The following is a 23,126-nucleotide window of genomic DNA, read 5'->3' on the forward strand; positions in this document are numbered from 1 at the left end:
ATTCAGTAATGTACACCATCCAATTAGAATAAACTGAAGTCAAATGAAATATAAATATATGTTTTCGCAGGTAAGATATTCACTCCCCACAGAGAAACTGAAAGAAAAGGAAATTCTATGTCCCCTCCACAGCAAACGACAAGGACTCAAATAATGAAACCGAGTCATTGTCGAAAAGAAAAACGCCAATGTTCAACGTTCAATATTATGCTTAACAAAACCTATCCCCTTGAGTTCAGCAGAAACTGCTGACTGCCAGGGCAGACACAACTTCAACCTCACTGAAGTTTTTTCAGAGTAGTACAACTAAAATGAAACACAGAAAACACTTTTTGAAATAATTCACATACCTGATTTCTTTGGAAACAGAAATTACAGGCCCAAAGTTTTGCTCGATAATCAACCTGACTGTGAGAAAGAGAAATATTACAACTAGGTGTTATTTTTACTTTTAAGGTAGAAAGCACTCAAATGTAAACTTCAAGTTCAGTAAATCACACAGATATGTGTTGTGTGTGTGTGTGCATGGATAAAGGTGTATAAAACGTTCACTATGGTTTGAGTTCTGGCTGCTAAGGACACGAAAAGTTTCCTTCAAACAGTGGCAATAAGGAATTATTAAATCCTTTCACTCTTTCCAATTTCCTAGATAATATTTTAAATTTCCTGATTTATATAAATTATGGGTTATTTCCTCTTGCCTTGTTGTCCTAACATAATCTTCCTGATTTTTCTATCATCTTTATTGCTCAGATACATGAAACTACTAAATTTCAATACTAAAAGTACATTGCCCACAGAGAAAAAACCTCCCAGACTTTAACCTCACTTAGCTCACTTGAAGGAAAGTTGGACAGACATACGTCTGGGTTGATACACGACCTAGAATTGGTTCAAGATAATGCTTCGTTGCTCTTTTGCCCTTTTCTACATTTAAACAATTAACAATCAGTGGCTATCATTTAAAAAGATTCTTACAGCAGCATTCTTACATATGGGCACATTAAGTGAAAGCAAGAAGAATGAAGTAAAATATGTTCCCTCATACAGAAATCTTATCTTGTAACAAGCATTTATGACGCTCTTCATCTGTTTAAAAATTCTTTCAAATAGTGTCCACATTTATGAGAAATACCATAGGTCACTATCTCAGGTGCAAAAAAGTTACACCTCACAATAAAATCATCACAAGTTAAAATTTTATCTACTGCTTCTTCCTACCATACAGCATCACCATGTCACCATACCAGGTACGTATGAGAAAACTGTCTAAAGTTTTTGGATGTTTTTGGAAAACGCTTAAAAAATTCCAATAAAATCTAGTTAAGACAAAATCAAACTGAAAACTAGCAAAAAACAAACGTGAATTCCAAATCTTTTCCCTCTACCTCCGTCTCATTCCCCTAAGTACTAATATTATCTGGAGTACTAGTCCAGGGAGATTTCTACAAGCATTCTTCACCTAAGAATCTCATCTACCACACATTTCAAACTTCACGACTTGCCCAAATTTAGTGACTTTTATGAGAACCACATAAAAGTGATAACTTATCATGTTCACCATTTTTCCTAGTTTTTAAAAGAATTCATACCAAAGTGGATTGAGAATGGCTTTGCAAGTTGGCCTGCTGCAAAGCACAGGTTCATACTGTACAGGAGGCAGGTCTGGACGTTCCCTCAAAGGAGTAAGGAGACAAGCCAGGGGAACGACCATTCTCGTAGCCTCGAGACGGCTGGAGGGCCACACATTCCAACTAAAACGCACACCATCCCGTTCTTCATTCTGCTGAATGAACTCCAGATATGTTGCCATGGTCTAAAACGAAACTGAAGATAAAGGTTTAATTGTATGTGAAATTCTCAACTAAACTTCAGAAAAGAAGACAGTCACCTAACACAATGTTTCCTACATACCTAGTCTGGAAGACCCTGTCATTGTAGGATGACAACACCTCCCTCCCCTCTGGCCTCCAAGAGCCCATTAACTTTGCAGTTATCTTTGACTACTGTTCTTTCCCAACTCTCCTCTCCAGAACTTAAAAAAATAAATAAAGGAGGTAAAAGGTTTACTTATAACCACTTGATCTAAGCTGCATGAAGTTGAATAATGGTAATTTTAACCTCCCCATGGATCAAAAATCATTTCAGCCAAGCCAATTTCAGCCCCTTGCCCAAGGGTAAGTCTCAAACTCTGTTTCAGCATCCAGCTACCTTCCTCCCTGATCATCTTTCTTCCTTGGTCTGTTAAAGTAACCACGATATTAAATTTTACATTCCAAGTGACCTTGTTTTTGTGTCCTTTCCCTCCATCCTTTGGGTACTGGATACTGATGTGCGAATCCAATTCATAATGGGAACAGCCACCAGTTCTCAGCCAAAGTACTTCTACTTGGGATCACCAAAATTACAAAGAAAAGTCTGCTATTATGCTGAGTGAGTCCCTCATCAGGACCTCTCCTCTCACCACAGTCCTTATGCTCAGGCCTTGAAAGACTCCAGGTAATAAAATAGCCATTCAGACTAAGCTCTTCAAACCCAGATAATGCCAACTCCATTGAGTGTTTTATACATCCTGTTTGCCTCCTAAAATCTAGACTAACACACACCTCAGCAATTAGGGTTCAAGGGAACAAGCCCCTCAAGATAAAGCAAAAAAAAGGCAAATTAAAGAATCTCTGATACTAGAGGCCTCCAGTGCTCACTTATGCAGTGCTAAACAATAATCGTCTCCATGTTATTATGAGAAGTGACATTCTGTAAATAATCTGGACTAAGAGAGGAATACCATATGGCTAGAAAGGCAAATGAATCAATTACTCTACTACACACAACCCAAACCACAAAAATTCCAAATGTTTGCTCCAACTGAAACTCTAGAGAATCTATTTGTTATTTCTAGCATGAGTGGGAAACTGAAGCACTGTGTACACAGGGGGCACTTCTGCAGCTTCTTGGGTGGCTAAGGGTAACTCTGGGGGGAATGAAAGCATGTTCTAATACCAAACATGTTCTGATACCTCAGCAGACTTCATCAAATGAGTTTCCCCTCTCCAAACAGTTCATTATTAAAAGGTACTGGCTCCATCCAATATCCCCAAACGCCTACATACTAAAACCTTTTCTCCGTTTCCCACTGCTTCTTTCTCTCACCCCCTTCAGGAGCACAGATTCTTAACTCTGGACACATAACCAACGGGGCACTTCAGAGGGTCAAGAAATCCTCTGAAATTGTACGCAAAATTGTGTGCACGAGCGAACATGCATTTTTCTAGGGAGTTGGGTCTACGGCTTACATCAAATTCTCAGAGGGAAAGGGTAGCTGAAGAGATTAATAGCTGAATAAGTGAGTTAATGAAAGAACCGGAAAGACTCTGCAGTAGCATCTGCCAAAAAAAATCGGAACCACTCTTATCTCACCAAGGCATAACTTTTTGGGGCACAGTAGCCAAGTTTATGCACAGTTTAATCCTAGAAAGAAGTCCAATGACCTGGGTCCTAGCTCCAGCTCTGTCACGAAGAAGTCCGTTCACTTGAGTCTCAAGCTCCTCAGGTATAAAATAGGGGCTGGACCCTTCCGCACCCCGCGATTCTGAGGGATCTCGACCCAGAAGCCGGCCGCCGCCCGGCCTGGCGGGGAACGCGTCACTCTCAGCGGACCCCTAGGTCACTGATTCTCCCGGTTCCTCTGCCCGCGGGCAAAAGGCCTCATCCCAGGAGCAACCTACCCGCCCCCTACAGAGTCTCCTGCCCGTGCCCTCGGCCCGCCACCTCCTGTGCGCCCCACTCACCTGGCCGCAGCAGTCCGCACCCGCAGCCGCAAAAGCCGGGCTCCGGCTCCCACCGCCAAGTCCAGCTCAGCTCTCAGTCGATTGGTCGGCGCCCCTGGGCGTCACTCCACGGCGCCGTCCGCTGGCCAATCAAGGAGCGCCTCTCCGGAGGACAAGCGGAAGCAAGACTCTCAGAGAAGCCGTGCCGCCATCTTGGAACAGGGCAAGACCATCAGTTCTCGCTCTACAAAAACCACAGTGCCTCAGCACACACGTTTCTCCACGTTCACCTCTAATCGTTTCTGCTTCAGGAAACCCCAGCGCCTGCCGGACTGATTCCGAGGCGCAGTTAGCACGCCTCAGGAGTTCGCTCTGATTCAATACGGCGTCCGGCCGCCTCAGTCGGAAGTGTCTGTCATCGCCTTAGTTACCGGGAAGCGAGAACGATGACGTGAGGCACGGGAAGAAGGAACATCGCCTCGCGGAGGAAAGCTTTAGCTGGCCGGAAGACGACGTCAGCGCGCGGGAAGGGGCGGCGGGGGTTGGGGGGGTGGGGTTGGGGTGGGGTTGGGGGGTGGGTCGGAAAACAGCGTGTGGACGCATGCACAAGATTCATTGTAAGTTCCATAGGTGTAGTCAGGCTTCTTGACGTTACAGGGTTTCCTCCTCTTTCTCGCTGTGGGGTTCGCGCTCTCTGGGGACACCGGCGCTAGTGCATAGTTTCTTTCTGCGTGTCTATCCCTGTCCTCCTTCTATGAGAGGGTGAATAATTCAGAACTGTCATATTCAAGCACTTTAGGAGACTATTAAAACTCGTAACAACATATTAACAACATCGTACGACCATCACAACCGATTTACACCTTATTAGTGGTAAAAATGAGCACGTTTAATTAATCTGATGCAGAGATACAGCCTCTCCATAACATATAGAAATAAGAATCAAAACTATGTAAACTTAAAATTATGCTTAGAACGTATCTAGTCATCGAAGAATTACTAATAATTAGCTCGATTTAATATTAGTACAAAGTTTTAAGTTACTTAGAGATCATAGAAATTAGTTTTAAGTAGATGTACTATGAAATGTAATTACTGTTAATGTAAAAAGTTTGTCGAATAACGATTCAGTTTTGTTGAACAAATTTACATTTTTTCATGTTCCTAAAACTATGTAAGAGTAATGTTATTTGATAATAAACTGGTATAAGTTTAGGAAGTTCGAATTATTCTCTTACTCAGGAAACAAACAACTAAAATAAAATACACATTTGTATTAGACTTTACACTGAGAAAAGACATAGCTGTCTTTTTTTCACCAAACGTTAAAAGCATACCGTTTGCCAAAGATTTGCTTTAATTATTTGAACCTGGATTCTTTCTGTACTAGAAATTTCTGTAAGAAGGATTTTTTTAAAAATCAGCACATTTAAAATTTTAGAAGTTTAATTTCCCTGTTTTCTGGAAATTTTGGAAATATTTTATTTCTATAAGTGTATATTTATCTTCATAAGCCAATCAGAACAGAGCTCTTTTAAGAGATGTAATAATCTAATTTACTAAAACTCTCCAAAGGTAGTAAAATATTTTAGACTCTCACAACAAAAGGTGAAGTTTTTTCTCAATTACAGCTGTGAAGACACAGAGACACAGAGAGCAGATAGCTTGGTTCTACAACTTCAGCCACGAGTCAAAAGTGAACACAGAAACAGAAATTTACTAGATCAGCTAACAAAGAGTGTTCCCCTCCCTGGTGGGCATGGAAGTCTTAACTGATTTGAACTCATAGTAGACAAAAAGGCAAACAAAAAAGACTAACCAACCAGATTGTCTGTTATCTCTTACCCAAGAGAGAATAATCTTTATAAATTATTAATTTACGTAAAGAGACCAACAAATCGTTAGTATATAAAACCAAATTTCTAATCATTGCTGCCACCACTGGGGAAAAATTTATCAGCTGTAAATGTATCAGAAACAAAAACACAAAATCAGTAAAGAGAAGAAAAGAAACCTAGAGAAACAGAGTCAGCAACATTGTACTATTGCCACTTGGATGTTCACTGTTTTCTTTGGGATCCAAGAGGAAAACATGCTTGGACTTAAGCGGCCCGTGAGGTGTTCTTCAGCAAAACGGTTTACCTGGTTTTGTCAGGTGAATCCATTGGGATGTTGGTGAAACCTCCAAAATTGTTTAAAAAAGTTTCAAATAGGTAAAATTATGGCTCTCACACAAATATAAAATGAGCATGTGTCAGAGATTCTATATAACTCATTCTTTAATGAGGGGACCAGTAAGGATGTTCAAAACAGCTCAAAGAAGAATTTGATTTTATAGAGACATACTCTCTACCACAAAAATTAGTTTGCATTGCTGTGGACAGGAATCATCGGCATTGTTATGGGTAGGACACATTTGCATTACTGATAGTTTTCTGTAAGTTAATTTCTATCTCTACAGAGTTTTGAAATAGCTTAGTCAAAGACAAAGGCACATGCTGCTTGCAATTAGGTGACCCCACAGGGTCCTTTAAAAAATGCCCAGCGTTCCAGGGAAAGTTCACCCAGTAATCTCTTTTGACTATTTCAAAATCTTTCACAATTTTCCAGACATAGTTTTCAATGACCAATAATCTAATATAATCATATATTCAACAACCTGCTGGATATCTCTGGGTATTCTTGGGCACCTCAATCTTGATACGTCCTAAACTTACATTTTCCCTCAAGGGGAAAATGAATTCTTTCTGCCTTTGGTACTATCTATTTCACTGGGAGATACCATTCTCCTTCCAGTTACTCAGCCTAGAAACTAGAGTTATCCTTGGCCCCTCCTTATCTTTCATGGGGTTCAGGACATGATTCCCCGAAGTATGGCACCTAGGCATATTGAATATTTAAGCTAAAGGAATTTGAGAAATGGTAGATGCAAGGAAAGACTCTCTGACCTCCCCTTTCTCCCCTGAAGCAGATCATAAGAGCTTCATGTAAGAGGTCTCCTCCCTTTGCCAGGAGGAAAGCAGCATCCTGAAGATGGAGGGATGCTGAGAGGAAGCAGAATGCACAGGCCTTGCTAAGTTTCTCCCAGTTTACTACCCTTAGCTCATATCCTTTTGTCCTATCTTGTTTGCCCACAACTTTCCACTCTTCATTAAACCTAGCATAAAAACAGTCAGGTTCAACTGCTTCTTCACATCTTCATTTCTTTTTTTGAGGCTCCCAGGTCATGTAAAACTTATATCACATAAATTTGTATGCTTTTCTCTTGTTAATCTGTCTTTTGCTACAGAGCCCCAGCCAAGAACCCAGAAGGGTGGAAGGAAGAGACTTTTTTCATACATCTCTAACCCCCCAACCCCCGAAACTGACAATGAATCACTTGGTCCTGTTGGCTTCTTATTCTAAATATTTCTCAATTCCATCTACCTGCTTAGTTCAGGCCCTCATCCTCTCTCATTGGATTACTCAACAGCATTCCAAATGATCTCTTTGCCAGAATTTTGCCAAACCCAAATCTCACATTGGTTGCCAGATTGATTTTTTCAAAATCGCTCATCTGACCCTGACATTCTCATGTTTCAAACTCTACATAGTTTCCCCATTATCACAGGATAAAGCAGAGGCCCTTACTGTGGTACCTGAGGGCCTCCATCATCTACATACCCCAGTCCTACAGCATGGGACCAATTGTCTTTCGCGCTGCCCATGTGCATTGTCTTGCCTCTGTGCCCTTTCGCATGCTTTCCTCTCTGCTAAGAACAACCTGTTCACCTCCTTTCCTGATTAACTTCCATGTGTCCCACAAGACTCCAGAAAAGCTTTCCTTTTATTTCCCTTTCTTCTCAGGAGAATTAAAAAAACAATAAGTGAAATAAATGGAAAAGTAACCACAGAAGTGGAGAGAATGCTTGGACAGTGAGCTTGAAGCAGATACAAACTGCCTTAAGAGATCCTGACCTGAAAAGAAAAGTCCAGGCAGAGGAAGATAATTCAGAAAGAGGGCCTTAGCGGAGGGTGGCTGAATCCATTAGCAGGACTAAAACTTCCTTGGCAAGTTCTTGAGAACAGCTCTTTCAATATTAGCAAATGATGTACCAGATATAAACGTGCATTTTCAGATTTTTTTTAATTCATAAAAATCTTGTTCTGAAATCAAGCTATTTCTTCTCTGATAATGACGTGCTCAGAAAAAACAAGAGATAAAAAAGTAGGAAAAAAACCCAAGGTGGATTTATGTGTAATTAGATAACCTCTGCAATTACTATTGACATAATCTGAGAAGGGTGAGAATTGAGGCCATTGCCTTTTCTTTTCTCCTTCTCAAAGGAAGAGCTAAGCACTCCATGAGAGAGAAGAAAGGCAAATCTTAAGGAAGGATAGATCCGTTTTCAGCCCACAGTTCCTGTTAAGGGAGTGTCATTGTTTCTTGAATGAAAAACCACTAGGGAAACACCCACTCAACTACAGGAATGCCTCTGCTTGTTTTCATTCATTTTTTAATTTTAAACAGCTATATTGAGGTATAATTGACATTCAATAAGCTGCACATATTTGAAGTGTAGAATTGTTAAGTTTTGACACCCATTACCACAAAATAATGAACTTTTATATCACCCCATAGTGTTTCCTTGTGCCCCTTGTATTTTCTAGAGTTTTATACAAATGGAATCATATGGTATATACTCTTTTTTTGTCTGGCATCCTTTCACTCAGCATAATTATTCTGAGATTCATCCATGGTGTTGTGTGTATCAGAAGTTCTTTCTTTCTGAAGTGAATGAGTTTACATTTAAAATTCACTAGCATCGACGTTTTTAAGAAAATGTACAGAGTATAATGTTCAAGAGTAAAGAGTATGTCTTGCTCTTCTTAAAGAGGGTGGTGGTGGGCAGTGTAACCATTGATTACTGACTTGTGCCTGTCCAAAAAACGAAATGCCTAAGAGTGTTTCTCAACGTCGGCTGCTAATACACGCCTGATGTTCACAGTAAGTCCATGGGAAAGGCAAAGAATAAGAAGCACTTTCCTGTTCATTTCTATTTATAATCACATATGCACACTTCTGCCCACCTCAATTCAATCAGGTTTGGATATATCCGTAAGGTACGACCAGTTCCTAAAATTTCAGGACTGCCATTCATAATAGGTTAACCATTTCTTTGGTACCTCAGTTTTCCCAGTCTCTAAATTGGCTTAAGTATGAATGTTCTTCATGTGCCCTACACCAACAGTGATACCTTTCATAATGACAGCATTTTTAAAGCAATGAAAATTAACAACCAAAGCTGACATTGACTATTCTACTAAGAACTGTTTTGAAACCAGAAAGAAAAATAATATGTATTTAAGGAGTTCTCAACTAATAAATAGTTTGTGTTCTGCATGTTTGGAACTAAAAACATACTTTCCTATAGAAATATCAGTAATTTTAGGAAAGACATACATTCTGGGCATGTCACAGTCTATCCTACCCTAAATAAGGGGTGGAAAATGGGAGCACTAGTAAGAGGCAAGTAAAAGCTGATTTACATTTGGGGGAAACTCGCAAGGTTTGTTTTTGGCTGCCCTAGGCTGTAAGGAGGGCCAAAGAGTAAAGGAATTGCCCTATTGGCGCCCTAGAACTACACTTCCCAGAATGCCACAGTGCAGGCTTCCCTGCGATTTCGGTCTTGGACTTTGAGCACTGCAGGACTTGGTGCTGAGGGACACTGGCACGTGTGCACTCATGGCTTCTAGCAAGGCAGTGATTGTTCCCGGGAACGGAGGCGGGGATGTGGCCACCCACGGCTGGTACGGCTGGGTGAAGAAGGAGCTGGAGCAGGTAAGAGACACGTCTCGCTGTGCTGGGAAGTCTGCCGGGAGCTGGAGGGGATGGAGGGGACGGAGGACCGAAGTTTGAACGGGTGTCTTCCCCCTACCCACCTTCAGCAAACCCTGCGTGTTTTCATTCCTCTCCCCTGCTGCCCTGTCTTAAACTAGCGGTCAGAATTTGGGTTGGTTAAACCGCGTGGAGGGCTTCTCTGCGGGCTCAGTCACTAGAGTACAAGGCACCACCTCTTAGAACTGCCGAGACTGAGCCCCCTCACCCTCCCTGTATCTGCCGCCGGTTCAGATTTGGGACTTCCCAGCTAATTTTACATCTGTCTTCTTTGCTCTCTGCCTCAAATTAAACAACAAAAAAATCAGTGTGTAATATTAGTATATACAAAGGATATATATAACACATATGTAAATTATGAAGCATAACGTAATGAATACCTGCAAATCCATCACCAAACTAAAATCTAGAACATTACCAATATTTTTGAAGCCACCTGTATATATCCCCCATCTCATTTCCCTGACATCCTGAAATTTTTTTCATTTGCTCCCCCTTTTAAAATTAAAGTACTTTTGCAAACTTTGTATGTATCCTTTAAACAATATGTTTGATTTGGCTTCTTTGTGAGCGTTATAAAAATAGTATCCTGCTGTTGGTTGTCTTGTGCATCTTGATTTTTTTTTTAACCTTCTTCCATAACCAGACAGTAAGACTGCTTCCTGGGTTGCCATCCTCTAGAGCTAGTGTAAAGTAGGTTTCTAGAACAAAATTCCAGGATTGTGGCTGAAAACCATGGCCAGAGCTGCAAACCAAAAGGTCAGGGCTGGAGCTGTCCAAGAGTGGGGGATTTCCAACTTTCTGTACCACATGTCAGTACCATGTTTTACCCTCTCCCCGGCACACAGTCTGTTTGGCTCCAGGTCTGTCTAGAATGCTTTCACTCATGCCCTCTTCTATATGTAGATGGCTACACTGATAAATACGGATGCACAAATGCACATACAGGTCTCTCTCTATAGACATCCACACAGCTGGCTAGCTAGTAGAACTACAGACAGATGGAGTTCATGAGGAAGGATTGTATATTCATATGTAATCCTGTAGCGCTTAACTCACTTCTTTTCATAATATAAGCAAATACTTAATGAATTGCTAAAGATCATATCAGGTGTCTCATTTCTTATTAGCAAAGTATTAGTTGTAATTAAGCTCTTTATTATAACTTTTTTTCCCCCTCATATCATAGATACCTGGTTTCCAGTGTTTGGCTAAAAACATGCCTGACCCAAGTAAGTTTAAATGTGTTTTTAAATAGTCTCATCTTGTTGGGTTTTGATCTTGCCATTTTCCTGGTAGAGAAGAGGAAAATCATAGTAGAGAAGCCAAAGGGAATACAGTATGGACCTAAGAGTGAATGGCAAGTAGTTTGAGGAGGAGAGTGTAAACCAAAAAACATTATAGAAAATTCTAGAAAAGGTCAAGAAAAGCACCTGGGCTTGGCTAAGTTTAATTTTTAACTTTGCAAGCAACTTGATTTTCCCTTCTATAAGTTGACAAATATTTTCAGGCAAAACTTATGTGTGTTTCATTTAAGCAGAGATATGATGAAACTTTATGGCATCTGTATGAGATCCTAATATTTAAAAATGTTACATTGCCACTTCTGTTTTGAGTATGCCTGTGACTTGTCTCGGGAATTTCAGTTTTGGAAAGAAAAAATACATATGTTCGTGAATTTGAGATAGAATATCGTCGTTTTCTTTTTAAGTGGGAAAGTTTATGTTAAATCTTCAGAGTTATATTTTATAAGTTCCTCAGTATTTTCTTACAAGAACATGCTAAAAAATAAAAACAAAACTATGGATATGAGTCTTTCAAAACAGCAACACATAAACCTTTGGCTCTATTAAAATAGCCCCACCTCCCATTGTGGTCCTGCAGTTTTAGAAGTTGTGAACTGCTGAGTAGTCATGTTAGAAAGACGGGGCAGCATTAGATTAAGACTGTCCCTATGAAATGACACTCTTTCTTCACCCTGAACCTCAGTTACAGCTCGAGAGAGTATCTGGCTGCCCTTCATGGAGACGCAGCTGCACTGTGATGAGAAGACCATCATCATAGGCCACAGTTCCGGGGCCATCGCAGCCATGAGGTGCGATCCTAGCTCAAGTGTCACCTTTCTGTGGGCTCCAGCCAAGCTCGCTTGGGAAATAGCTTGTGTATGTCTTAATTTCAACTGCAGAGGAAATAGTGCTGACCTCAAAAGTGGTAACATAATCTGTCCTAATTCCCTCCTGGTTTGGTTAGTAGATTAAAAAATTTTTTTGCTCTTACTAGGATATGGTGATTCTTTTAAAACGTGGTTTTAAACCTCAGCAGCGGCTTCCTGTCACTCTCAGAAAAACTCCTCAGCCTTCAAGGCCCCCACTAGCTGTAATGTCCTCTCTACTGTCTCCCTTTCACAGCCCCCAGCCTGGTTCACAGACCTCATTGCCTTTCCTTAACAAGCCAGGCACGTGCCTACCTTAGGCCTGTGCTGCCATTGTTCTACCTGGGACCCTCTGTCCCTAGATGCCTGCATGGCTTTCTCCTCCTCTTTCAGTCTCTGCTCAAATGTCCCCTTTCAGCGAGGCCTTCTGTGATTACTCTGTATGAAACAGCAACCTCACCCCACACCCTCCTATCCCCTTTATATCTTATTATCCCCCTTATTATGTGTAGCACTTCCACCATCTGACATCCTGTTTATTGCTTGTCTGTCTCCTGCCAATAGAATGCAAGCCTCCTGAGGGTGGGACTTTGCTCACTCTGACACTGAAGCTCCAGTGTCTAGAAGAGTGTCTGGCATATGGTAGGTGCTCAATAAATACTTGTTGGAGAGGCAGGCTGTTATGCCCTCCCTCCTGCCCTCTGGTCCTTAGGATTCATGGGCACATCCTGATGCTCTCTATAGAACATTATGGCTTTCCCTTTAGGCTTATAAGACCTAGGGAGTAGGGACTTAGCTGGCCGAATAAGCCTTTTAGGGTTGGGTTTCTTCCAGATTTGCTAGGCTGGATGACAAAGGATTATAGTTTTTATTTGTGTAGCTTATTGTCCCAAGCAGTTGCTTAGGCTGTCACATAAACTGCATGTCAGAGACTCTAGCCACATTCCGTAACCTTTCAGCCACATTAATCGAAGCTATGAGAATAATAATGCTTTCCAATGTAGAGCTCCCAAATTATGGTACAGTCATAGTGTTTAAAAGGTACCAGGCGTTGTCTGGGAAAACGAAGAAATCCCTTTATGACAAAATCTGTACCAACTCAAGGCCAACTGAATTTTTCTCAGGCTATTGGCTAATAAGATGTGCTGCCTTTTTTTTTCCCTGCTTTTTCTCCCCAAGTCCCCTCAGTACATAGTTGTATATTTTAGTTGTGGGTCCTTCTAGTTGTAGCATGTGGGATGCCGCCTCAGTGTTGCCTTTCAAACGGTGCCATGTCCACACCTAGGATCTGAACCAGCGAAACCCTGGGCCGCCGAAGAAGAGCGTGTGAACTTAACCACTCGGCCACGGAGCCGGCCCCAAGATGTGCCTTCTTTTAGAGACCCCTGAAACTTATTGCAGGATTGTCAGCAACTTTCTAAGAATTAACTTCTAAAGCTAAGGTAGACAAAGAGAAAGATGCCATAACCATGGGTTGTAAGATTGTAGGGGAATGGGATAGTGACACAGTCACAGAGGACCACCCACAGCCTACTTATTAATCACCAGGGGAAATCGTGTCTTTACAATAGAGGGAGCTGATGGATATCACATTAAGTAATCAAACTTAATCTCATCAGTAGTGGGACAACTGGCATGGTGAGCCTCTGATGTGATAGAGTGGGAAGGACACACATGACCTATGTAGTATTCTTGCCCAAAATGTTTAACCTCAGTCTAATCTTGAGGAAACATTCAGTTTAGGGGATAATGTACAAGACAACTGGCCTAAACTTAAAAAAAAAAGTCAATGTCATTTAAAACAAAACACTTTAGAGTGTTTAAAGAGTCATGAAAACCAAATGCAATGCATGAGCTTTGACTGGGTCTAGTATTGAAAAGCATTTTTTTTTGAGTAAGATTAGCCCTGAGCTGACATGCACTGCCAATCCTCCTCTTTTTGCTGAGGAAGACTGGCCCTGAGCTAACATCCGTGCCCATCTTCCTCTACTTTATATGTGGGACACCCACCACAGCATGGCGTACCAAGCGATGCCATGTCCACACCGGGATCTGAACTGGCGAACCGCGGGCTGCCAAAGCAGAATGTGTGAACTTAAATGCTGTGCCACCAGGCCGGCCCAAAAAGCAGTTTTAAAGAATATTTTTGGTACCATTGGGGAAAAATGAATACAGATATTACTCTGAATGTTAAATTTGTTAGGTGTAATAAGGGCACTGTGGTTATATAGAGAACGAATGCCTTCTTCTTAGGGGATACATGCTGAAGTATTTAGGGGTGAAATGCAGCAAAATTAATGGATCTAGGTGCTTGTTGTTCTAACTTTTCTATAGATTTGAAATTTTTCAAAACAAAAGGTTGAGGAAAAATGTTTAGGCCCAGGAACAAAATACCAACCCTAAATCTTTCCTGGCACAAAGGCCTCTTGAAACTATTACCATTCCACATCTTTCCTCAGCCTGGGCTTTGCAGAGTAAGAGACCTGTCTGCAAATAGTGAGTGTCTACTTGCCGGGCGCTGTCGTGGGCACCAGGGTCACAAAGATCGAGAGGGCTCAGACCTGCCCTTAAGGAGCTGACAGTTTATTAGGGGAGACAGATATAATAGAACACAAACAGATAAAAAGCGCAATGTGGAGTGTGTGGTAAAAGAGGTACATTTCTGGTATGGTACAGTGTTTCTTAAAAAATGGTCCACAGACCACTCGTGTTAGTCACCTGGGTTGGGGGAGGTAACGTGCCTTAACATGCAGATTCCTGGGCCTCAATCCCAACCCTCTGAATCAACTCCTCTGGGACTGAGCCTGAGAATCTACATGTTGACCAGTCAAGTAATGCTGATACATACTGAAGATAGATTAATGCACACATCAAAGAGAATGTTTACACTTTTTTTTTTTGGTGAGGAAGATTGGCCCTGAGCTAACATCTGTTGCCAATCTCCCTCTTTTTTGTTTTGCTTGAGGAAGATTGTTGATGAGCTAACATCTGTGCCAGTCTTCCTGTATTTTGTATGTGGGATGCCACCACAGCATGGCTTGATGAGTGGTATGTAGGTCTGTGCCCAGGATCTGAACCTGCGAACCCCAGGCTGCTGAAGTGGAGTGCATGAACTTAACCACTACATCACCATGCCTGCCCCTGTTTACACTTTTCATGTTTATTTGGAAAGGATTACAGAAGGTTTGGACTACAGTAGTCCCCCTTATCCTCAGGAGATATGTTCCAAGCCCCCCAGTGGATGCGTGAAACCCCAGATAGTACCAAACCCTAGATATACTATGTTTTGTTCTATACATACATATTTGAGGTGTGACAGCAACACTAGCATGAATTTCTTTTGCCTTCTTCACAATTTCACAGATAGAAGATTCACTCTTACCATAGATCTTAGCAACCTCAGCATATGATTTCTTTTTCTTTCTTCATTAAGTTGAGAACTTTCACCTTTTCACTTACAGGAAGCACTTTACGGCTTCTCTCTGGCATATCCGAATTGCCAGCATTACCACTCTTGCACTTTGGGGCCATTATTAAGTAAAGTAAGGGTTATGTGAACACAATCACTGCAGTACTGAGACAGTCAATATGACAACCAAGATGGCTACTAAGTAACCAATGGGCAGGTAATGTATACAGCATGGATACGCTGGACAAAGCAATGATTCACGTCTCAAGTGGGACAGAGCGGGATGGCATGAGATTTCACCGTGCTACTCAGAACAGCGCACAATTTAAAACTTATGAATTGTTTACTTCTGGAATTTTTCATTTAATATTTTTGGACCATGGTTGATTGCTGGTAACTGAAACCATGGAAAGTGAAACCATGGATAAGGGGGGACTATCGTGCCTTAAAAAATGAGTACAAACTCATTAAGTAGCCAAGGTTAACTGATTAACCATTGGGCTTGTAGTTCTACACTTTCATTGCTATTTTTCATATTAACTTCAGCAGCATATATAACACACGCTTTCTGTAAGCTAAATCAAACGAGTGTTCAGGTGGTTTATTGACTTTTTGATGATCAGATTTAACATTAAATATTAGCTGACATACTTTCTCTCTCTCTAGGTATGCAGAAACACATCGAGTATATGCTATTGTATTAGTGTCTGCATACACATCAGACTTGGGGGATGAAAATGAGCGTGCAAGTGGTAAGTTTAAAAGCAGAAACCCCAGAAAAGCCCTTCCTCTAGTCATGGGGTTGCTAGTTCAGATTATAACAGTACTGTCTTTTGGATAGGCTAAAAAAAAATCTAATGGCATATGAGGAATATTTACCACCCATCTTTGGATATAAGTTAGGCACTTTCAGGGGCGGTAGATGACTTTCTAATCCATCGTCTAGAATTGAACCTTAGAGCCCTGCTTTTATTTGAGCCATATACTTTCCCTTCACAAGTACCTATGATCTCAAGGCCTACAGATTTGAAAACTAAAAAAGGGCATCTAACTTACACTCAGGATCTGATTCTTTATGTCTCTGCTATGGTCTTCACCAGATACTTTAGAATGGCTACAACAGAAATTATCCAAGAGCAATGATAGGTTCTATTGTTTTCCCCCATAGGATACTTCAACCGTCCCTGGCAGTGGGAGAAGATCAAAGCCAACTGCTCTCACATTGTGCAGTTTGGCTCCACTGATGATCCTTTCCTTCCCTGGAAGGAGCAACAAGAAGTGGCTGATAGGTTGGAAGCCAAATTGTACAGATTCACTGACCGTGGCCACTTTCAGAACACAGAGTTTCATGAACTGATTAGTGTGGTAAAGGCTCTGCTGAAAGTACCAGCATAGTCAGGAGGATTTCTGCTATTTTACATCCCAATGTAGGGGTAGAGCAACAAAATCTATTATCATATCATTACTGGGCACATAAGCAGGTCAAGTTAAGTTCCATCTCCCACCCCCCTTCCCTTGGTGAGCACTGAACTGTTCTCTTTGTCCATGTGTTTGTTCATATTCCACATATGAGTGAAATCATCTGGTGTTTGTCTTTCTCAGTCTGGCTTATTTAGCTAAGCATAATTCCCTCCAGGTCCTTCCATGTTGTTGCAAATGGGATGAATTAGTCTTTTTTTAATGGCTGAGTAGTATTCCATTGTATATATACCACATCTTCTTTATCCAATCATTGGTTGATGGGCACTTGGATTGTTTGCATGCCTTGGCTGTAGTGAATGGTGCTGCAATGAACATAGGGGAGTATATGTCACTTTGGATTGTTGATTTCAAGTTGTTTGGGTAGATACCCAGTAGTGGGATAGCTGGGTCCTATGGTATTTCTAGTTTTAGGTTTTGAGGAATCTCCGTACTGTTTTCCATAGTGGCTGCACCAGTTTGCATTCCCACCAGCAGCGTATGAGGGTTTCCTTCTCTCCACACCCTCTCCAACATTTGCTATTTTTAGTCTTAGTGATTATAGCAATTTTAACAGGTGTAAGGTGGTATCTTAGTGTAGTTTTGATTTGCTTTTCCCTGATAATTAGTGATGTTGAACATCTTTTCATGTGTTTATTGGCCATCTGTGTATCTTCTTTGGAGAAATGTCTGTTCATATCCTCTGCCTGTTTTTTGATCGGGCTGTTACTTTTTTTGTTATTCAGTTGTGTGAGTTCCTTATGTATTATGGAGATTTACCCCTTGTCAGATATATGATTTGCAAATATTTTCTTCCAATTGGTGGGTTGTCTCTTTGGTTTGATTCTAGTTTCTTTTGCCTTGCAGAAGCTCTTTAGTCTGATGAACTCCCACTTGTTTATTTTTTCTTGTTTCCCTTGTCTGAGAAGACATGGTGTTGCAAAAGATCCTTTTTATTTTGATGTCAAGGAGTGTACTATGTATATTATCTTCCAGGAGTTTTATGGTTTCAGGACTTATCTTCAAGTCTTTGATCCATTTTGAGTTTATTTTTGTGTATGGCATGAGGTAATGGTCTATCTTCATTCTTTTGCATGTGGCTGTCCAGTTTTCCCAACACCATTTATTGAAGAGACTATCTTTTCTCCATTATATGTTCTTGGCACTTTTGTCAAAAATTAGCTGTCCGTAGATGTGCAGTCTTATTTCTGGGCTTTCAGTTCTGTTTCATTGATCTGTGTGCCTGTTTTTGTACCAGTACCATGCCGTTTTGATCACTATGGCTTTGTAGTACATTTTGAAGTCAGGGATTGTGATGCCTCCAGCTTTGTTCTTTTTGCTCAGGATTGCTTTAGCGATTCGGGGTCTTTGGTTGCCCCATATGAATTTTAGGATTCTTTGTTCTATTTCCATGAAGAATGTCATTGGGATTCTGATTGGGATTGCATTGAATCTGTAGATAGCTTTGGGTGGTATGGACATTTTAACTATGTTTATTCTTCCAATCCATGTGCATGGAATCTCTTTCCATCTCTTTATGTCATTATCAATTTTTTTCAGTAATGTCTTATAGTTTCCATTGTGTAAGTCCTTCACCTTCTTGGTTAAATTTGTTCCTAGTTACTTTATTCTTTTAGTTGCAATTGTAAATGGAATTGTATTCTTGAGTTCTCTTCTGTAAGTTCATTATTATAGAAAAGAAACTGATTTTTGTAAGTTGATTTTGTACCCTGCAACTTTAATGTAGTTGTAAATTATTTCTATTAGTTTTCTGATGGATTCTTTGGGGTTTTCTATATATAAGATCATGTCATCTGCAAACAGCAAGAGTTTCACCTCTTCACTCCCTATTTGGATTCCTTTTATTCCTTTCTCTTGCCTAATTGCTCTGGCCAAATCCCCCTCTACTATGTTGAATAAGACTGGTTATAGTGGGCATCCTCATCTCGTTCCTTTTCTCAGAGGGATGGCGTTCAGTTTTTGCCCATTAAGTATGATGTTGGCTGTGGGCTTGCATATGGCCTTTATTTTGTTGGAGTAATTTCCTTCTATCCCTATTTTGTTAAGAGTTTTTATCATAAATGGCTGTTGGATCTTGTCAAATGCTTTCTCTGCATCTACTGAGGTGATCATGTGGTTTTTATTCCTCAATTTGTTGATGTGGTGTATCACATTGATTGATTTGCAGATGTTGAACCATCCCTGTGTCCCTAGTATAAATCCCACTTGATCATGATGGATGATCCTTTTGAGGTATTGCTGAATTCAGGTTGCCAAAATTTTCTTGAGGATTTTTGCATCTATGTTCATCAGTGATGTTGACCTGTAGTTTTCCTTTTTTGTGTTGTCCTTGTCTGACTTTTGTATCAGAGTGATGTTGGCCTTGTAGAATGTTAGGAAGCCTTCCATCTTCCCTAATTTTTTGGAATAGCTTGAGAAGGATAGGTATTAAATCGTCTCTGAAAGTTTGGTAGAATTCCCCAGGGAAGCCATCTGGTCCTGGGGTTTTATTCTCTGGGATGCTTTTGATTACTGTTTCAATATCTTTCCTGGTGACTGGTCTATTCAGATTATCTGTTTCTTCTTGATTCAGCTTTGGGAGGTTGTAAGAGTCTAAGAATTTATCCATTTCCTCTAGATTATCCATTTTGTTGATAGTTTTTCATAGTGTTCTCTTATAATCCATTGTATTTCTGTGGTGTCTGTTATTTCTCCTCTTTCATTTCTAATTTTGCTTATCTAAGCTTTCTCTCTTTTTTTCTTTGTAAGTCTGGCTAAGGGTTTGTCAATTTTATTTATCATCTCAAAGAACCAGCTCTTTGTTTCACTGATGCTTGCTATTGCCTTTTTTGTTTCAATAGCATTTATATCTGCCCTGATTTTTATTATTTCTCTCCTTCTGCTGACTTTCGGCTTTGTCATTGTTTTTCTAATTCAGTTAGGTGTAATTTGAGATTGCTTATTTGCGATTATTCTTGTTTGTTAAAGTGTGCCTTAAGGTATTGCAATGAATTTCCCTCTTAATATGGCTTTTGCTGCATCCCATATGAGTTGGTAAGGTATGCTATCATTTTCATTTGTCTCCAGATATTTTTTGATTTCTCCTTTAATTTCTTCAATGATCCATTGATTGTTCAGTAGCATGTTGTTTAGTCTCCACATCTTTGTCCCTTTCTCAGCTTTTCTCTTGTAATTAATTTCGAGTTTTCTAGCACGGTGATTGGAAAAGATGCTTGTTATTATTTCAATTTTCTTAAATTTACTGAGGCTTGCTTTCTTCCTTGAGAATGTTCCATGTGCACTTGAGAAGAATGTGTATTCTGCTGTTTTTGGATGGAATGTTTTGGGGAATGTTCTGTATGTGTCTTTTAAGTCCATCTGGTCTAGCTCTTCATTTAATTTAACTGTTTCCTTGGTGATTTTTTGTCTGGATGATCTATACATTGATGTGTGGAGTGTTGAGGTCCCCTACTATTATTGTGGTATTATTAATATCTTCTTTTAGGTTTGTTAATAGTAGCTTTATGAACTTTGGTGCTCCTGTGTTGGGTGCATAGATATTTCTAAGTTATTTCTTCTTGATGGAGTGTCCCTTTGATCATTATATACTGCCCCTCTTTGTCTCTCTTTATCTGTCTTATCTTGAAGTCTACTTTGTCTGATATAAGTATTGTGACACCTGCCTTCTTTTGCTTGCCATTAGCTTGGAGTATCATCTTCCATCCCTTCACTCTGAGCCTGTGTTTGTCATTGGAGCTTTGTTTCCTGGAGGCAGCATATTGTTGAGTCTTATTCTTTAATCCATCTTGCCACTCTGTGTCTTTTTATTGGAGAATTCAATCCATTTATGTCTAGGATGATGATTGATGTATGACGGCTCAATTTTGTCATTTTATCACTCATTTTCCTGAATTTCCTTTGTTTCTCGTCCTGCGTGTTTTGGTCTACCGACTGAATTATGTAGTTCTTTATGATGTTTCTTTGTTTTTTCCTTGTTTATTATTTGTGTCTCTGTTCTGCTTTTATGTTTAGCGCTTACCCTGAGGTTTGTATTCAGAATCTCACGTAGAAGATAGTCAATTTTCTGATGGCCTCTTAATTCCTTAGTCTAACCCGATTCAGTCCCTTTCCTCCTCCACTCCTAAGTTGTTTTTCTCACATCTTGTGACATCTTGTGTTATGAGCTTGTGGTTAAAATGACAGGATTATCTTTGTTTTTGGTGTTTCCTTCCCTTTAGCTTAATGCTATACTTGAGTATTTGCTCTATTCTGATTGTCTACCCATTTATCTCCTCACTCTGTTGTGACCCGTTTCTCCCCCTTTTCTTCTGGTATCAGGGCCTTCTTGAGGATTTCCTGTAAGGTGGGGTGGGTCTTGTGGCTACGAACTCCATTAGCTTTTGCTTGTCTGGGAAAGTTTTATTTCTCCCTCATATCTGAAGGGTATTTTTACTGGATAGAGTATTGTTGGCTGAAAATTTTTGTCTCTTAAAGATTTCAACATGTCATTACATTCTCTCCTAGCTTCTAAGGTTTCTGCAGAGAAATCTGCTGAAAGCCTGATAGGGGTTCCTTTGTAGTTGTTTCCTTCTGCCTAGCTGCCCTGAGTATTCTTTCTTTGTCATTCATTTTTGCCTGTTTTACTACTATATGCCTTGCAGTAGGTCTTTTTACACTGACATATCTAGGAGATCTGGAAGCCTCACTGACACAGATTTTCCTCTCTTTCCCTAGGTTTTGGAAGTTCTCTGCTATTATTTCTTTGAACATGCTTTCTGCTCCACTCTCCTTCTCTAATACCTATAATTCTTATGTTACATTTCCTAATTGAGTTGGATATTTCTTGGAGACTGTATTCATTTCTCTTTAGTCTTAGTTCTCTCTCCTCCTCTGTCTGGAGCATTTCAACATGTCTGTCTTCAATTATGGTGATACACTCCTCTATGATGTCCACACAAGCATTCAGGAAATCTTTATTTTGTTTTATCTCTTCCATTGTATTTTTCATCTCTATTATTTCTGATTGATTCTTCTTTATACTTTCAATCTCTTTTGTGAAGTAGCTACTGAACTTGTTTCTCTACATACTCTTTTACCTCATTGAGTTTTTTGATGATAGCTATTTTGAATTCATTGTCAGTTATATTACAAATTTGTGTGTCCTCAGGACTGAATTCTGGGTACTTCTCGTTTTCTCTCTGGTCTGGAGATTTGATATAGTGTTTGATATTGCTAGAGGAGATAGGTTGGATCTTACACATCCTGATATTATTTGGTTGCAGTTACCGCCTATTGCCACTGGGTGTGGGTCAAGATCCATGTATTCTGAGCCCTCTGCCTTCAGCCGAGATCCCAGGCAGTGGAGCAGGGGCGGGGCAGGTGTCTCCTCCATGCTCTCTGGGCTTTCTCACTCTGCTCTTGCTATCTGGTCTCCTGGGGTGTTGGCTTGATGAGGTCACCCCCCATGAAAGTCCTCACCCCAGTAGAGGTCTTCCATGTAGGCTGCACAGGCCCTCAGTGGTCCTTGATGTTCCTTCGAATGAACGTCCCCTCCCCTGTTCCTTCTCTCACAAAACCTCCTGTGGTTGCAGATTGCAGTCTTTAGGGGAGGGGGTGACGTTCTCTCTTATTCCATTGCAGCTCCTCTGAGGGGGGTTCCAGCCTCTCCGGCCTCCGTTGTATGGCTGTGTGTCTCTCCGACGTTTTTGTGTTGTGTTAGGATGTCCTCTGTTGGAGTGTGGATGCCCCTTTTTGTTGTATGTTGGAGGGGAGAGTCTCCCAGGCAAGTTCTCTCTGCCATGATGCTGACATCACTCTCCAGCCTTAAGTATTGTTAAAAATAATCTTCCCATACTTCAAATTTTCTTCTGTAAAAAGTTCTACGTTTTAACTTCCATAGTCCTTTACATAAATCTCTTTCAACATCATTCCAAGATTTTTCTTCTGATCATACTCCCTCAAAAAAACCCTCTTTTTCATTTCCCAATATTTTTTGGCTGTTATGATCCCTAAGTATAGCCTCAATCTCCAGTTAACTCACACTTGATGTTGCAGAACCTGACATTTGCTGCAGTAATGTGAATTCCCACACTGCTTTTGCCTAAAAGGGACTCAAAGTCATCATTTTAACCTGAACAATCTTTTGGTTTCTAAATGTGCTCAAATAAACAAGTCAGAAAAGATTCTATAAACTTTTAATACCAATTATCTTTGGGGAATAGGAATTTTGGTAGGTAAGTGGGGTGGACATCTCCTTTTCAGTTTATACACCTGGGGATTATCTGAATTTGCTATATGTATTACATGCACATGAACATGCATTAATTTTATAATGAAAAACAATTAAGATTTAAAACAACTTATTTGACAAGTGAAAAGCAAATTAGATAAATCACTTGAATAATAATTTTAACAGGGCTGTTTAGCATTGATTTGACCAAGCCTATAAAGTTTGATTCTATT

The 23,126-nt window shown here is 40.3% G+C and overlaps 2 protein-coding genes across 2 annotated transcripts in view; one reads left to right on the forward strand and one right to left on the reverse strand.

Moving 5' to 3' along the window:
- Positions 1-4,462, reverse strand: part of SEC23B (SEC23 homolog B, COPII coat complex component) — a 43,258-nt gene extending 38,796 nt beyond the window's left edge. Inside the window, exons 1-3 of the mRNA XM_070589503.1 lie at positions 3,789-4,462; positions 1,593-1,827; positions 351-408 (exon numbers count right to left, since the gene is read on the reverse strand). Of these exons, the coding sequence (XP_070445604.1) occupies positions 351-408; positions 1,593-1,813 (279 nt within the window). The 5' untranslated portion in view covers positions 1,814-1,827; positions 3,789-4,462. The remainder of the gene's footprint in view (positions 1-350; positions 409-1,592; positions 1,828-3,788) is intronic.
- RBBP9 (RB binding protein 9, serine hydrolase) lies at positions 4,307-22,855 on the forward strand. Its single transcript, XM_008540476.2, has 6 exons — positions 4,307-4,384; positions 9,338-9,588; positions 10,835-10,877; positions 11,635-11,740; positions 15,873-15,958; positions 16,375-22,855. The coding sequence occupies exons 2-6, from the start codon at positions 9,493-9,495 to the stop codon at positions 16,599-16,601; spliced, it is 558 nt and encodes a 185-aa protein (XP_008538698.1). The 5' UTR covers positions 4,307-4,384; positions 9,338-9,492; the 3' UTR covers positions 16,602-22,855.
- Positions 22,856-23,126: the final 271 nt, after the last annotated feature.

This window comes from Equus przewalskii, chromosome 21 (genome assembly GCF_037783145.1).
Source record: "Equus przewalskii isolate Varuska chromosome 21, EquPr2, whole genome shotgun sequence".
In the NCBI taxonomy this organism is placed as follows: domain Eukaryota; kingdom Metazoa; phylum Chordata; class Mammalia; order Perissodactyla; family Equidae; genus Equus; species Equus przewalskii.